The sequence below is a fragment of the Merops nubicus genome, unplaced genomic scaffold, assembly GCF_000691845.1.
Source record: "Merops nubicus isolate BGI_N331 unplaced genomic scaffold, ASM69184v1 scaffold177, whole genome shotgun sequence".
Lineage (NCBI taxonomy): Eukaryota > Metazoa > Chordata > Aves > Coraciiformes > Meropidae > Merops > Merops nubicus.
This window is the reverse complement of record NW_008622332.1, coordinates 48065-63728: the sequence shown is the minus strand read 5'-3', so window position 1 is coordinate 63728 and position 15664 is coordinate 48065. Positions and strand designations below refer to the sequence as shown.

Genomic DNA, 15664 nt, shown 5'->3' with positions numbered 1-15664 from the left:
AAAGGTTCTGAAGGACATTAGTACATAAATACCTGCCCAACGTTCATCTCACACCAGTTCAGATCCTCAAAAGGACAAGAAGTATTAAAGATAGGGAAACCAAGTCTGGTCCAGGACTTAGTCACTGTATTAAATTTTAACTATATAATTCACTCTCTGTAAATGAATGTATGAAACACTGTGTTTGATAGTTTGTGCTTTTTATAAAATACTGATAAGCTTCTACCAAAAAATCAGCAAACAAAGGAAGTAAATCCCTTAACACAAACATGTCACAACTCGTACAATTTCTATTTTAATCTCCCATTAGTCACTTGCTATTCTGAAAGTGGTATACTCAGAATGAAAAGGTTTTCTTACCCACAGGTTTGTACACAATTTTATAGCCAAGAACAGGGGACGGTGAAGGATCCCAGGAAACTCTGAATCGTGTATACCATTCGTCAGTTATATACATATTTTGAGGAGGAAGTAGGCCAACTAAAAAGAAAAACACTCTAATTAGACTAGTGATTGCTTTTCCACCTCTAGAAGCTTACACTGTAACTCTGTCAGGTAATAATGAGGTCAAGGACATAATTAATATAATGAAAACTTAATGTTGAAGTGCTCATGGAATAGGAGTCTTAAACTTTCAAAAGAATATACAGTATTAAAACTAATTACCAGTTCTGCCATTTCCAGTCAGTTGTCCACCATCTCCATCTTCGTACACAGCCACAACAGTAATTTTATAGGGCGTATCTGATTGCAGTGGTTGTAGTATCACATTATTTCTTATCCCAGGAACTGTTGTCTAGAACAAAAAAGAAACAGGTAAACAAACTCACACTCCTGTAACTGATCAATAATTACAGTAACTAGAATTAAAAAAAAATGTTTTCACACTTGGCACACTTTTTTAATGTCCACTGTAGACAGTCGTTCAGGGTATCTTGAGAGTTATAACACTATAAACAATTATTAGCATTTCTTATTTAAAATCATAAAATACTGTGGTCAGCACAAAAAGATAAATCAGACTGAGTCTTGAGTCCCTACCACCACATCAGACTGATATGGTTCCTCACCAAAATTTCAGTACTGTTACCTCATAGAAAGGAAAAAAATCATGATGATGTGTTGAAAAAGAGAGGAAAAAGCTTCTAAAATGGGGATGGAAGTCAAAGGTCATCCATGCTACTCATCAATTTCAGTTCTATCTTTTCGTTATCCTCATCCTAGGATATCATTTTCTTGTCAGAAACAAGTTAGTCTGAGAGGGAAGCTCTAAATACTTTTATATGTAAAAACGTGCCTGGTTATTGAATCCCTCAGCCTCCTCACTAGTGCTCCCTTCTAATGAAAAGGTAGGTATAATCCAAAAAGTGACACTGCTCCATAAAATGGCCACAAAACACTGAAACTACAGTATGTAACTTGAGGTATCTGTCTCAAAAGCATGCCCCAATCAATATTTTTCTTTATTACTTAATAAAAATTTCAGTTGTTTGAGACTCGTTATTTTTATTAAATGTTCAATATTTTCTGCAAAGAAGATATGTGTGTTCAAAAATGTGTCCTGATTAACATGTCCAATAAGGAATTTTCTACCACTGCATGTTCAGTATGCCCCACACAATAATATATAAGCAGCAATAGCATTTCAATAGCACTCCATACATGTTACATTTTGGCTGATGGCAGTTAGCAGGAATTCTGCCATTGTGACCTCTATAGGATCTGGGTTTGGCTTGACTATAAACACTCAGAGGATTTTATAAGCTTCAGATTAACTTGTGCTGTCATTAAGCTGCAGGAAATTAAACACAAACACTTAAAATTCATACTGAACCTTACAAAAGCAAGTGAGATGCTGAATCAAGTTACCATTGCTTTCTTAATAAACCCTGCCAACTCTCTTCAATTTATAAAATGCAGACTTATGTTTATTCAGTATGTTAGCACACTGACCTCATAATGAATAGACTATGAAGTAATAGATGGCTATTCACTGCAGCACAATGTTTGAACTAAATGTCAGGAAGCAGGTTTTGCTCAGAATCTTCTGATTAATGGGTGACTCACATATTTAACATTATTTTACAAACAAGTAAATTCATTAAACCATGTATGTTCTGCAGATTTGTGGAAAACAAACAAACAAGCAAGCAAAAACAATAAAACAACCTAACGAAAACCTTTCATACAAACGATGGCTACTCAGTATTAACAGTGATGACCAAAGAACCTACAGAGCATGAGAAGTGTACTACATGTAGAAGAGGTGTCTTTGGTCTTTTTTTGTAGCCTAAAGAATCAACTGAGAACCTTTCAGTTCTTACTAAGGAATTACAGAACTTACATATTCATCGATGGGGTCTCCCACAGTGGGTGAATAAATGATCCTGTACTGCTGGACTGGCCCATCAGCATGGTCCCATTGCACAGAAAGGCTGTTTGTGGTCTCATCAAATACTCTCACATTCCTTGGACCACTGCGAGGCACTAGAAGAAAGAAGAGAAGGTTGTATGGAGCACGATTCCTCCGGTTCAGTGTCGATCTCACCGATTCAAATACTGCTCTGAAGCCAAAGCGCCTGAACCCCCGAATAAACATATACAAGGAGATTTAGATGGTGACAATACAGCAGTGCCTGAAGGTCTTAAATAGAAATAGGGCCTTAACTGGAGGAACTGGAGTAGTATGGAAAGGAGAGAAGATCAGAGAGATGTGCAAAGTGAACATCTACACAAATTCTGCTTCTCAGACTCTTGCAGACAAGTGTAACTTTAGCCTGGCACATCTGCCAGTTTTAGGTGAATAAGGAGATTTAAAAAACAAAGCATAGTAGCAGCAAAAGAAAGGTGACCTATTATTGCCATAGACAGTTTCTTTATTTCTAGAATGAATTCTAAAGAAGCCAAGCATAAGGCAACCAGTATCCCACAAGCTAAGTTGTAAAAAGGAGTTTTTGGTGTTGAGGCATCTCTAGCAAAAAAACAAACATCTGTGGAGGCTGACATATACAATTATCATGTAAGACACAGAACATGAAGCACACTTTTTACTCTTGATGGCAAATTCTACCCATCTTAATGTGCTTTCTTTTTTTTCCCAAATGACTAGTTGCTATTTATCTGTAATCGCATTTTAAAGAACACCTTTTCTACTCTTAAACATTTGAATTAGGTTGATTTCACAAGTGAAAATTACAGTGGTGATTATGCATGTACCACAACTGCCAGACAACATCACAAAAGCTCCATTCTACAGAGGTCTGTAATTGATTCAAGCATAACTCATATGCATTGATCTCAAAGTTGCACTGGATGGCTTATACTGTTTCTGATTGCAACCAATTGTATAAATTCTTCACGTGCCAATTTTGACATATATTTCACAAAGCAAGTACTGAATGCCTCTTACATGTTCTTCCCTGTGCTTGGCTTGGATTTCCTTCTCCATCTGCATACAGAGCTACAACATTTATTGAGTAAGCAGTATCAGGAGTCAAACGCTCCAGCATCACATCACGAGTGTTGCCTGGTACCACAATCTAAAACAGAAACAAAAGGCACCTATATAAGAAAAGCTTCAGCCTGTACCATGTCTTTTTAGAATTAACAATTTGAATGAAATACAGAAAAATTTGGAACATCACCACGCTGCATTTTCCAAGAAAACTAATACAAGTTTAAAAGAACCAAATAATATTGAAAAAAATCAAGATCAGGTGAAAAAAAAAAATTAAAAATAAAAAAGACAAATACAGAAGGAGCTCTCACTCTGAAAATGTAACTGTTATTTTTTACACTTTATATGAAAATAGTTCAGAAAAAAAGAAAAAAAAATATTCAGGAACATAAACCAGAAAAGTAAATTCTGTCATGGTTTATAAAGGACATTTTCTAACAGGTTCCCAGTCACGTATGAAGTAACATGCAGTTTCACTTTACAGATGTAAATGACTCATTAAAAATTCTTACGCTTCCTTACATAAAAACACATTCATCTGTGCGTGTATGATATGGGTGTATGTTTTGTGTGAGTACACTCACAGGCTTAGCTCTAAAACTGCACCTATTTCTACAAAAATACATGAACTCTTACGTCACTTCTTGAGGGCAAATTCCAAAATCCAAACTTCACTACTCAACAAGACATATTTTCATAGTAATGATTTGGGGTAGACAGAGAGTTTAGTGGTAAAAGTCATATAAGCCTGGCATTTGGTTTCAAAACTAAACATTTCCTAATAAATATTTGTTGTTTCCTTCTGAAACGGGAGAGTTATTTCTTTTATTTCACTATATTAATAATTTGTTTACAATGGACTAATTTCCTGTAGACAAAATGTTTCCGGCAGGGACACTCCTGAGAGGACAGTCGGCCAGAGCTTATTATTGTTGTTCTACACTCATTGAAGGCAGCAATATCCTCCATGCACTTTTAAGGAATAGTATAAAAACTAAATTACTTACAGATTCTGATGGCCTTGGGCCAGACAGTGGAGAGTAATTAACTCTGTATTGCTGTACTGGACCTGGAGCAGGTTCCCATCGGACATTCATGCTGTTTGGTGTGGGATTGTAAACTTGAATGTTTCTTGGTGTTCCTCTCTCCACTAGATCAAGGATAATTTTAATTAAGCTTTACAAAGTTGCTTGTGTAAGTTCTAGTTCTTCTTAAATTCACAACAGTGCTCAAAAGGGAGCTGAAAAGTGCATCAGCCCAAGATAAACACATTATTTTTGTTACCCCAAAATCTACAAATATAAGAATTTCAGGGATTAGTCTTTATAAACATCCCTGCCAGGTAGAAAATTACATACGTTTATACTGCAAATTGGAGAATGATCATGACACTTTGTTACTGTACTGTTGATCAGACAGGTATGAAAAGTAGCCACAAACTACACACTTTAGCTTATGCTGACATTAGGAGCCCAAACTTCCCAGAAAATTTTAAGTACATGGTATGGACATTAGCATGAATTAACACCAGTATTTGCCATTTGTTCACCAGTGTTGCTACTAGCACTGCAATGAAAATTTACTGCTGTGTGGAAGTAAGCAATAAGTTCACTGCACATCATAACAAATGAGCTTGCCTGAGATAAGTGGACTGAAAGGCTCCACCTTAACATGCAAAGTAAAAGGAGTAAGTTACAGAGCTGCAGCCATAACCAAGCAGGTTAACAGAGCTTCTTACACTTACGTTTTAGTTTTGGGGAAAATAAGCTTCCACATTTGGTGTAATATCAGTTTCTAATGATCTGAGCTGCTCACACAAAAAGTCCTTACATTTTCTTGGAAAGGCCTATTTTACTTACAAGTTTTTCCAGTGTCAGAGACACGTCCACCATCTCCTTCTGGGAAAACTGGAACCACAGTTACAGTGTAAGGTGTGTTGGGTTCAAGAGTCCTCAGGATAACGTAGTTTGTGTTTCCTGGTACTGTGGTCTACAAAATTAAAAAGGAAGGTAGGACCATGACATTTACTCAAATATGCAAAAAGCTTAAGCTTTTTGTTATCCCCCTTTCTCCTTCACCACATCCCATTTCTAGATTTTACAAAAGGTGAAGCTTGAAGTAACAGGGTTCATGGTATCTTCTGGAACTCCCTTTCAGGGAGGTTCTGTCTTGGACTTGATAAAAATGATTGTTCAGTTCCACGGTCTCCTAGACAATCCCTACAGCTATCTTCACTTTGGGGTCCAGATCCTCCTCTGCTAATAACAGCATTAGAATCTGCAGTGATACCTTTAATGACTACTATTTAGCTGCTCAGAAGTATTAAAAGGTCACTTCCTAAATCAACAAAATAACCATTACACAACACTACAACATGCTAATGACAAGAGGTAATGAGCAGCTCATGTTAGAAAGTAAAACTTCACATGATTTAAGAATATTTGTCAGCAACAGCTCTTCTAGATGCTATTTAAACTGTGGCAATTCATGTACTCCTCATTTCACAGGCACATCAAATTGCACAGCTGTGGAAAAGAAATAAAAGTAGGGAAGAATAATATTTTCCCAATCTGCAAGAGGGGTTCCAATTGTCAAGATTGTTTTAGCTCTTTAGCAATTAAGTAATTTTAGGACATAAGAATAAGACACCTATGTGGATTTTTCTATTTTCACAAATGTCATCCTGGCTGACTGCCTACAGTCACATGACTTCTGAGCAATAGAAATTAGTAGAAATGAGGTCTGCTTAAACCCTGAAGTTATCTTTACGTTCACATGCACTGCTCTAAGAATAAAAAATAAAATAAATAAATAAATAAATAATTATGTGCTATTGTATCCCTGTGCGAAGAACTAATAACTGCTATATAAAATCAAACATCTGTAATACATATGGGAGTAGCTGGCTTTCATGGAAATGCTCTGCATTTTCTCCAGGGTAGTCATAAATAAAAGGAAAAAAAATAAAAGAACCAAACCAGTATATAGGCAAATAAGGCTCACTTCACTCAGCAGTGTTTCTCTTACTAGCATCATGAGCTGCAATTTTTCTGAGATGGTGAGATCCACACAAAATATTTACCATCTCTTCTGCACCTCCAGCTGTAGGTCCATAAAAAACTTTATACTGGCGAGGATTTCCTTCTGCATGATCCCATCGAATGTTCAGAGTGCTGGTGGTTGGGTCATAAACTAGCAAGTTCTTCACAGTAGTGAGAGGTTCTGAAACAGATCAATGAGCTGTCAGAAATGTGGAACCACATTCTCTCACCTGTGCTGTCAGATCATGCCTATGTAATGTATCTTTAGGTAATTTAAAAAACAACAGATTTAATAGTTCATGTGAAAAGTTATTTGTCTTCATCAAAACACATCAGCTCCATCCAATAGCATAAGGAATGCTAAATATAATAATAAAAATTCTTTCTGGACACTATTTTAGACTTATACAATGTGATCATTAGGGTTGTTTTCTTCATCTTCACCAAAAGCATTGCTATGTCTGACTTTCCATTGCAGGCTCAAAAGTAAACTACGTACAAATGAACTGATAAATTTATAGTTACAGAATTAATTATCTTAAAATAATGAATGGTGGTTTATCATAGAATCATAGAATCATAGGGGTTGGAAGGGACCTCGAAAGATCATCTAGTCCAACCCCCCTGCCAGAGCAGGATCACCTAGAGCACATCACACAGGAAGGCGTCCAGGCGGGGTTTGAATGACTCCAGTGAAGGAGACTCCACAACCTCTCTGGGCAGCCTGTTCCAGTGCTCCGTCACCCTCACAGGAAAAAAATTTTTCCTGATATTCACCTTGAACCTCTTATGCTCCAATTTGCACCCATTACCCCTTGTCCTATCACAGGTCAACACTGAAAAAAGCTTAATTCCATCTTCAATTTATGTCTGAAGTGCCTCTGGTAACAAAACAGTCAGTGCTTTCCGTTGATTTCCATGTGATTCATTGATTGATAGCATTTCCAGTGCTATCAAGATAAAGTGGAGAGTCTCAAGGTGGACACCGAAAAGGTCAGCCTCTGAACTGAAGGTGCTGACAGGAAAGTAGTTGGTTTATAGTCAACAGCACACATATGAGAGTCACATGCCTTCAGATCCACTAAGGTGTTTATCAAATTGTGACATAAGACAGTTGAACAGATTAAAATGAGGAAGAAGTTCCCCTGTAGTATTAGGGTGTCCCTCAGCTTTAAAAGCTGGGCATCCGGTCTAAGGTAGTGGTCCAGGGTTTCTCTACAGCAGTACACTGACACACCTTCTTACTTTAAATATCTGAAATCTGTCAAAGGTCAAATTACAAATACAGATGTGATGAATTTCACCACAAGAATTTTTCCTCAGCGAATTCAGAGCACCTAGTGAGATCTCCAAAAGTTACTCACTGGTTCTGCCTCGTCCTGTCATCCGTCCACCTTCACCATCTGCGTACATCGATGACACAGTAATAGCATATGGGGTGTCAGGCTGCAGCTTCTGTATCACCACACTGTTCTGCCGTCCTCCAACCATAGTCTGCAGTAAAACAAAAGAAAAAAAAAATTAAAATCCCCTTTATGCTCACTGTCACAGTGAAGAATGTAAGCTTTTGATGTGGTATGGAAAACGTTATATGCTGCAGCACTCTTGTGACTGCCACTGACAGCAGCCATTGAACAATAATATTTTGTACATAATCATCTTAGCAATTTTAGAGAGACCAGTGACACAAAGCCAGTATTCTTTATGATCTCCAAACTTCTTTATAACCACAATTATATATCAACTGACAGCTCTGCGCCAGCACAGAGCTGTTTTTCTACATTAGCTCTGACTATATCATGTTGAGATCAATGAGTCTTTTATTCATCTTTATAGACTTCAAACTGGGCTCTTTATGCTCCACTCTCAGGTGGAATGAAAACATGGAATAAATTATAGCACTCTGTAGATCTCTAATGTATATTTGATACAGTATCGACATTGCCTCTCCTTGATTCCAAAAATTTTGCAGCATAACTTCAGCTTCTACAACATCTTTGCTAAGTCTAAAATCATTATACAGCTTTCATTTCAATTTTTCTTTTACATATAATCATGTGACCATAACGTCCAGTAAGGAAAAGATTTACAGTGCACTGAGAGTACTACTAAGATCTTCAGCATTTGTGAACCATGAGCTTTTTGGTTTTCAGTTGTATGATATTACACTTGCTCAAGAGTAACCTTTGTACTTTCAAGACTATCTGTGCATTTTTAAAGCCTAATATGTTTGTCATAACACATAGAAGCTTCAGATGAAGAACTGATAATGAGCAAGCATTTCTATATCTTCACATTTCAGAGAAGTAGATTATTTTAACTTACAGGGATTTTTTTTATTTGCACTCAAGTGTAAAAAGCTCAGTTCAAAGCATAAATGCTTTTAGCATCCAATCATGGGTGCCTGCATGTTTTAGTACCTATTTGCCTTTCAAAACATGATCCTAAACGATCACTATGGTCTCTGGAGTTTGCTGTGCAGTTTTTGCAGAGTTGTCTTCAGATCAACCGCACTCTTTCTTGGTGCTGAGCCCATTAAATGTCAGACAGAGCAACAGAAAAGTTCTAGAAATTCTATTTTAAATATTTCAGTGGGGACACTGCTAATGCCTACCCAGCAACTGCAGTTTAATCAAATATCACAGTAACAAAAAAAGCAGAGAAGGAATTGATGCCATATGACCGAGAACCATTTGTAGACAGACATTAAAATGCCATGAACAAAGCATGAATGTTCCGTGTGCTCTCATCAAAAAGAGGTGTCACCTCTGACTGCCTCTGCTAGACATTGTCAAATTGTGAATAATTAAGTTTATGCCTTGCACAATTTTCAACAGAATGTCCATAATTCTTTTTTCACTCCAGTACCAGCAATGAATTACAGCTATTAACTAATCTGACTGCTTTCTTATTCTAGTGATTTCTCACTAAAGTGGCAATTACAGTTTAATTACCTCAACCCAAACATATGTTGCTCAGAAAAGAGTAAAAATGGGAGCCTAAGTACCCATCTGATTCTGAAGCAAACATTCCTAGATACACTTCAGAACATGTGTGATCTCCAATTACACGAACAAGCAAAATGAGTGTGGTTTTCATCTGAGACCGTTCCTCTGAGTCATCTGGCAGTAACCACAACAGCCTCCCACTGCCGAACAAGGCATTTTTCAAGTAGCACACATTTCTGATAAACAGGCTCACTGAACTCTCCTTCCCAGGCTCTGTTGCGTAGGCTACTGGCAGTCAACGCAGCTTTTGCTGACAACGCAGGCTGATCATACAGTACTGGCTCTCCCTATCATTACAGCTTCTCAATCATATTAAAAGACACTAAAATACCTTATATACTTCCCTAGCATATATTTGGCATAGATTTGGTTTGAAACTGCCACTTCTGGGTGGTCGTTCTGTCCCTAGCACGGTAAGAGACAGTCTCAACTGTCCGCAGTATGTTTCATGGCAAAGTCCCTCTGATAGCTCATGAACCACACCATGAAAACAATAGAAACCTCTGGACTATGGGAGTAGTCATGGTAGTTCATATTACTGATTGCTGTGATAACTATATATATCTGTGACTTGTAGTCTCGTGTCTGATAGAATTGTTCCTCAACACACTGTAACTTTATTCTAGTTATACCTATAGATCATATGATTTTCAAGAAAACAAACTGTATCTTAAGTTATTCTTGCTCCATAAAGAGCATTTTGTCTTGGATCTGAAAGAAAAAGGTGGGAATATATACTTAATCACCTAAAATGTGATTAATATATACAATATTGTGCTTTGAAATGATTCTAATGGACTGCTTTGCAGAACTATCATTAAAGGCTGAATAAACATAGCACTTCAAAATTAGTTACCGACTGCTCAGGGCCATCCCCACTGATAGGCTGGTAGATGATCCTGTATCTCTGCACTCGACCACTGGCCGGGTCCCACTTCACAGTCAGACTGTGTGAAGTTGCATTGTACACCTGAAGGTTTCGTGGGCCACTCTTTGGAGCTGACCAACATAATAAAGAAAAGAGTAAATATGTAATTCAAGCAAAAAGCAGGGACAAACACTTCATTCATGTTTTTAGGGTTGCATGAACATCTGCTCAAGAGCGGAAAGTATTAAGTATGAGACAACATTAATGGTAATGTTTGCAAAATAATAAACATGCGGTAATCTAGTGTCAAGTATTCTTCCAAATGCACAATAATATTTATTAAACGTTCTTCGCTTTTTAATGTCAACATTCCTCACAGTTTAAAAAAAGATACCTCTGAGTTTTCTTTAAAAATACCATACCTGGAGATTCAGATTCTTACCTTGCGTGGTGGTAGGTACCAAGGGTACTAGAAAAAAAAATAGGAAGAAGTTTCAGCCTTATTGTATGTCTATGCCTTCCAATTTAACTATGCAAAACAACATATGGAAACCTTTTATTTACTTACATGTTCGTTCACTGCCAATGAGGTCATCACTTTCTGATTCATCAGGATAGATGGCAGTAACTGAGACATCATATAATGTATCTGGATTCAAATTTTCAAAGATTAAACTATTCTCATCCCCATTTAAGATAGTCTTGTGGAGAAATTGAAAAAAAAGAAAAGTTAAAATAGAAAAACAAAATAAATAAAACCAAACAGAGTGGGATATAACTGAGTGACTTTTCAGACAGCAGCATCACTACAGCTGGCTGTAATTACATTCTGCATCTTCTCATCGAATTTCCATTGAGCACATCAGAAGAGCTGGCAAGTTATAGGCCATTTATTTCTGATTTTTAAAATATACCCTCTAAGAGACTGCCCACAAAATCTTACAGTGACTGTCTATTCTTACCTCCTGTTTTTCCACTCTTCCATAGGGCCCCCAGGTTATTCTGTACAGAGAGACATCCGGAGCTCCATGATCCCAAGTTCCTCTAAAACTATTGGTGGTTATATCTGTGATTCTGAGATTGACCGGTGCAGGTACAGGCTCTATTATGAGAAAAGGAAAAGTATTCCACAAAATGTAACTACAAAATAAATCGAGTTAAACCAAGGAATTACTCAAAGAATTTAGAAGCCAATGTAGAAGATTTACCATATTTCAAGTGACTACAATAAAATGCTGTAGTATAACTAAGCCCACCTACACTAAGCAAATCATCCTTCATAAGATCACATCATCAGGTCATCACCTGATAAAACAAACATCACTCTACTGACCTCAGTAGAGGTCAAAAGTTATATGCCTGCTCACAATGACTGAAGTCATAGCTCTTACTCTTTGGAATTAGGAGAAGTGATTATGAACACCCACACAGAGAGGTCAAGCTCCTGCTTGAGTTTCTCCAAGATCTTAAAATTCTTTATGTGAGACAAATAAGTCATGACTGAATTACAACAATTATGTAGAAATAATTCACAGAGGTTAACTGCAGGTTAAGGAGGTAAAATATTATAGCCACCGGGAAGAAATTAATAAATAGGTAAAAACAGAGAATTAAAGTAAAAATAATTTATTTGGCAGAGCTCTCTTTTCCTTACACAGTCACACAAAACCATGGCTATAAAAGACAGGTCAACACTGAAGAAAGGGAAAAAAAAAGAAAAAAAAAAAACAAAAAAAAACTCACAAACATTTTTAAGTACGCCAGGCTCCAAAATTAAAAATTCAGAAGAAAAAAAAAAAAAAATAAGAGAGAGCATACTCATGCTTTTTCTCTCTCTTTTTTTTTTTTTTCACATCAGAGTGAAGGGCAATGATAAGGTAACATTGCTCATTTCTATTTTAGCTCTTTTGGTTAGCTGTCTTCTTAAGTCGTAAGAATCATAGAATCATAGAATGTGTGGGCTGGAAGGGACCTCCAAAGGTCATCCAGTCCAACCCCCCTGCCATACACAGGGATATCTCCAACTAGACCAAGCTACTCAAAGCTTCATCCAGCCTGATCTTGAATGTCTCCAGGGATGGGGCCTCCACCACCTCTCTGGGCAACCTATTCCAGTGTTCTATCATCCTCATACTGAAGAACTTTTTCCTAATGTCTAACCTGAATCTCCCCTTTTCTAGTTTAAACCCATTACCCCTCATCCTGTCACTACAAACAGCATGTACAAATAAGCCTGGATCACAATAAGGCCTTCCCTGATAACCACCTTTCTGCTTTGAGTCTGTCACTGTTCTTGTATGGAGATCAGCTCTTACTGTTTGTGCAACACCAATTCCTCATCTCCGTTTGCTGAAACTACTCAAATGCTGCCTTTATGATTCTCTAAAAGAACCAAGTGGTTTAGCATTCCTCAGTACAAACCTCCCTTGGACCAGAAGCAAGGTCATGCCTCTCTAATCCTCTAGCGTATGCCCCCAGCTTCCCACTCACTTTCCCAGATCGCTACACAGATTGTTAAACCTTTACTCTGCCCTCATATTTTCTTACTAGTTCTACCCCTCCACTCCTCCTTCAGCCCCTAAAAATAAAATAATTTTTTTTCTGTTGCTGGTCTGATGCAATTTCAGTGTTTACTGCAGTAAGACATTGAACTCATCTAAAATTCCCAGGGATTATTATATTGCAAATAGTACTACAAACACAAGGGAAATATTTCTCAGATAAATTAGAGTTCCACCTAAATTCAGTAATATACAGCAACAAACACATCTTAAATAGAACATAAGGGAAAAAAAAAAACCTAACCAAACCAAATCAAACCAAAAAACAAATAGGGCTATTAGGAATACTTACGAGTGACAGCTTCTGCATTTCCTGGTAGGGATTCCCCTTCATCATATACAGCAACAACTTTTACATTATACAGTGTTTGGGAGGAAAGGTCAGAGAGAGTAGCGCTGGTTTTGAGTCTGTCAATTTCCACCTAAAAATAAAAATAGTGACTGAAGTGTGAATTTTTCTGTTTCTGACTCTGCATTTGATTAAATGGCAGAAATTCCTGTACTGAAAAACAGATATTCCATGCTAAATTTTACCATTTACTCTTAAATTTACACCTAAGTATTGAATGTTACCTACTAACTCTGTAGCGTACCATATTGTCTCAGATACTAATACCACTTGTGGATCTTTCACCGCTTTATTATTTTGGAAACAAGGATGTAGACTACATCTCCAGGAAATTCTCATTTCCTTACAAAAATACATTTAACCTTCTAAGAGATGATTCATGCTTAGCAGTGTAATTAAGACAAGCTTACACATAATGCAGACATCTCTAACAATGTTCACACATGTTCTGACAGTGGGCAAAGAGGCTAACGTATCTGTATTCCACAACTGTCCTAATCATACGCTGTTCTTAGAGCATGGCAAGATAACACTTAGGCAGAGAGTAGAAATGGCTATTTATCAAAGCACAGGAAAATTCTCCAGTCAGTTTGAGGATGTTTTCCTCTCTGAAGGGGGAGGAAGAGGGGAACACACAACAAAATCTATCTCATGCTTATTCAGTTTCCAAGAAATCAGTACCATTTCCTGACTGCAATAACCATGAACTGATGTTCTTTAAGTGCTGGCTTATAATGCTACTTTTAATAGTACACTAGTAACATAGCTCCTCAAAATAAAATTGTCTTCTAATACTTTCAAAAATGTTCCTGTAATTTACCTCTTTTACATCAGCTTCATCAGCTATTTTGTATCTTAAGATGTATTTTCGAACTTTCCCTGGAGCAGGATCCCAAAGAACTTTCATGCTGCTGTGAGTAACATCCTGAATTGTTAAGCCTCTGGGTCCAGGCAAAGGTACTGTAAAAATAATGGCAGTAGTAAGTGAAAATGCTAGTCACAGCAGAGGTAGAAATCTCTCACTGAATTAAATTTTCTTCATTCGTTTCATCGAAATGGAGACAATAACTTTCGGGGAAGTTCATTGCCCTGGCTATTAGATGAGACTGCTTAAGAGCTTATCATCCCAACAATAAGCAAAATAGCTATAAGCTATTCATAATAGCTTCATCTTTGCAAATTATAAGCACAATGCTTTTAAAAGTGCCAGTGCTCAAGATGATAATTTTTGGTGACAACAGTCACTTTTCATGTACAGTTAAGGGTTTAACATTTTAAGAACCTAAGAATAACCACGTTACGTGCTTCTAGTCCAGAAACATGCCTCTACCAGTAAGAAATATTTAAGGACAGATGTTTAACAAAAGGTTTAAAAAAGAAAGCCATGTTTAGATAATTTTTTTTTCTTTGCATAGCATATTTCCTTGGCACTTTCTGTATCTGTATCTGCCTGAATCTGGGAATAAGACTTCTAGGTTAATACAAGCAAAACTGAGACCTTTTAAAAACACAATAACCTCAAGACTGTCAAGCCAACTCCCTTCATTCAAGGAAAAACCCTTCTGTTCCCCACTTAATAGTTAGTTCCTTTTCAATGAAATTGCCTTTAAGAGCTTTTGGAAATGCATGAGTGTTAGAAAACGCATAGAACATGGAAAAGATGGTCTAAATAAAACCAAATATATAAAAACTGTTTCATGAAATAAAATGAAAGTTAAATGTTGCTGAAGCGGTAACAACAAAGCAAAACTCAAGATGTCCATACATGTCACTTCCTGAGTGGTGAGTGGGTCACTGGTGATATCACCAAACAATACGTAAGCTGTTAAAGTGTACTCAGTATTTGGGATGAGATCTACCAGCTGAACCTCATTCACTGATGATCCAACACGCATCTGCACATGAAAAATAACACACCATGTTTAAAAACAGAAGAAAGCAATGGTGGAAAAGCAAGCAATGATTTAACTTCAAGGGAATTTTGTTTGTGAGATTCACAGTATATTTACAGCTCCCTGACTGATGTAACTGTATACAGCATCCCAGTAAGTTCACTGCACTTCGAAAAGTACGTGCCAGTCTCTTTTGACTGGTATGTTATATCAAGAAAATCTATCCATTTTTCTTAATCTATTTTTGGTAGAATACAAGAAATGAAGAAATATTCTCTTTACCTCCTTCTCTGTGGTTGGGACTGTGGCATTCACAGCTTCATATGTTAACACATAACCAGTAGCTCCATCGAGAGGTTCCCATCTCACTCTCATGGAAGTTGACTCAATGTCATAAACATTCAGGTTTCTAACTGAAGAGATTGGCACTGCCAAATAAAAGATATATATTAATTTATTTCCTTCACTTACTTCACCTTTCGTATTTC

The 15664-nt window shown here is 37.0% G+C and overlaps 1 protein-coding gene across 1 annotated transcript in view; it reads right to left on the bottom strand.

Annotated features, from left to right (window-relative positions):
- The window catches only part of COL12A1 (collagen, type XII, alpha 1), a 102108-nt gene that overhangs the window by 40235 nt on the left and 46209 nt on the right, over nucleotides 1-15664 (bottom strand). The window contains exons 8-23 of the mRNA XM_008944742.1: nucleotides 15459-15604; nucleotides 15050-15179; nucleotides 14105-14244; nucleotides 13228-13357; nucleotides 11337-11476; nucleotides 10943-11075; nucleotides 10817-10843; nucleotides 10363-10505; nucleotides 7863-7992; nucleotides 6540-6679; nucleotides 5317-5446; nucleotides 4465-4607; nucleotides 3410-3539; nucleotides 2345-2487; nucleotides 667-796; nucleotides 361-480 (exon numbers count right to left, since the gene is read on the bottom strand). Coding sequence (XP_008942990.1) covers nucleotides 361-480; nucleotides 667-796; nucleotides 2345-2487; nucleotides 3410-3539; nucleotides 4465-4607; nucleotides 5317-5446; nucleotides 6540-6679; nucleotides 7863-7992; nucleotides 10363-10505; nucleotides 10817-10843; nucleotides 10943-11075; nucleotides 11337-11476; nucleotides 13228-13357; nucleotides 14105-14244; nucleotides 15050-15179; nucleotides 15459-15604 — 2055 coding nt within the window. The remainder of the gene's footprint in view (nucleotides 1-360; nucleotides 481-666; nucleotides 797-2344; nucleotides 2488-3409; nucleotides 3540-4464; nucleotides 4608-5316; nucleotides 5447-6539; nucleotides 6680-7862; nucleotides 7993-10362; nucleotides 10506-10816; nucleotides 10844-10942; nucleotides 11076-11336; nucleotides 11477-13227; nucleotides 13358-14104; nucleotides 14245-15049; nucleotides 15180-15458; nucleotides 15605-15664) is intronic.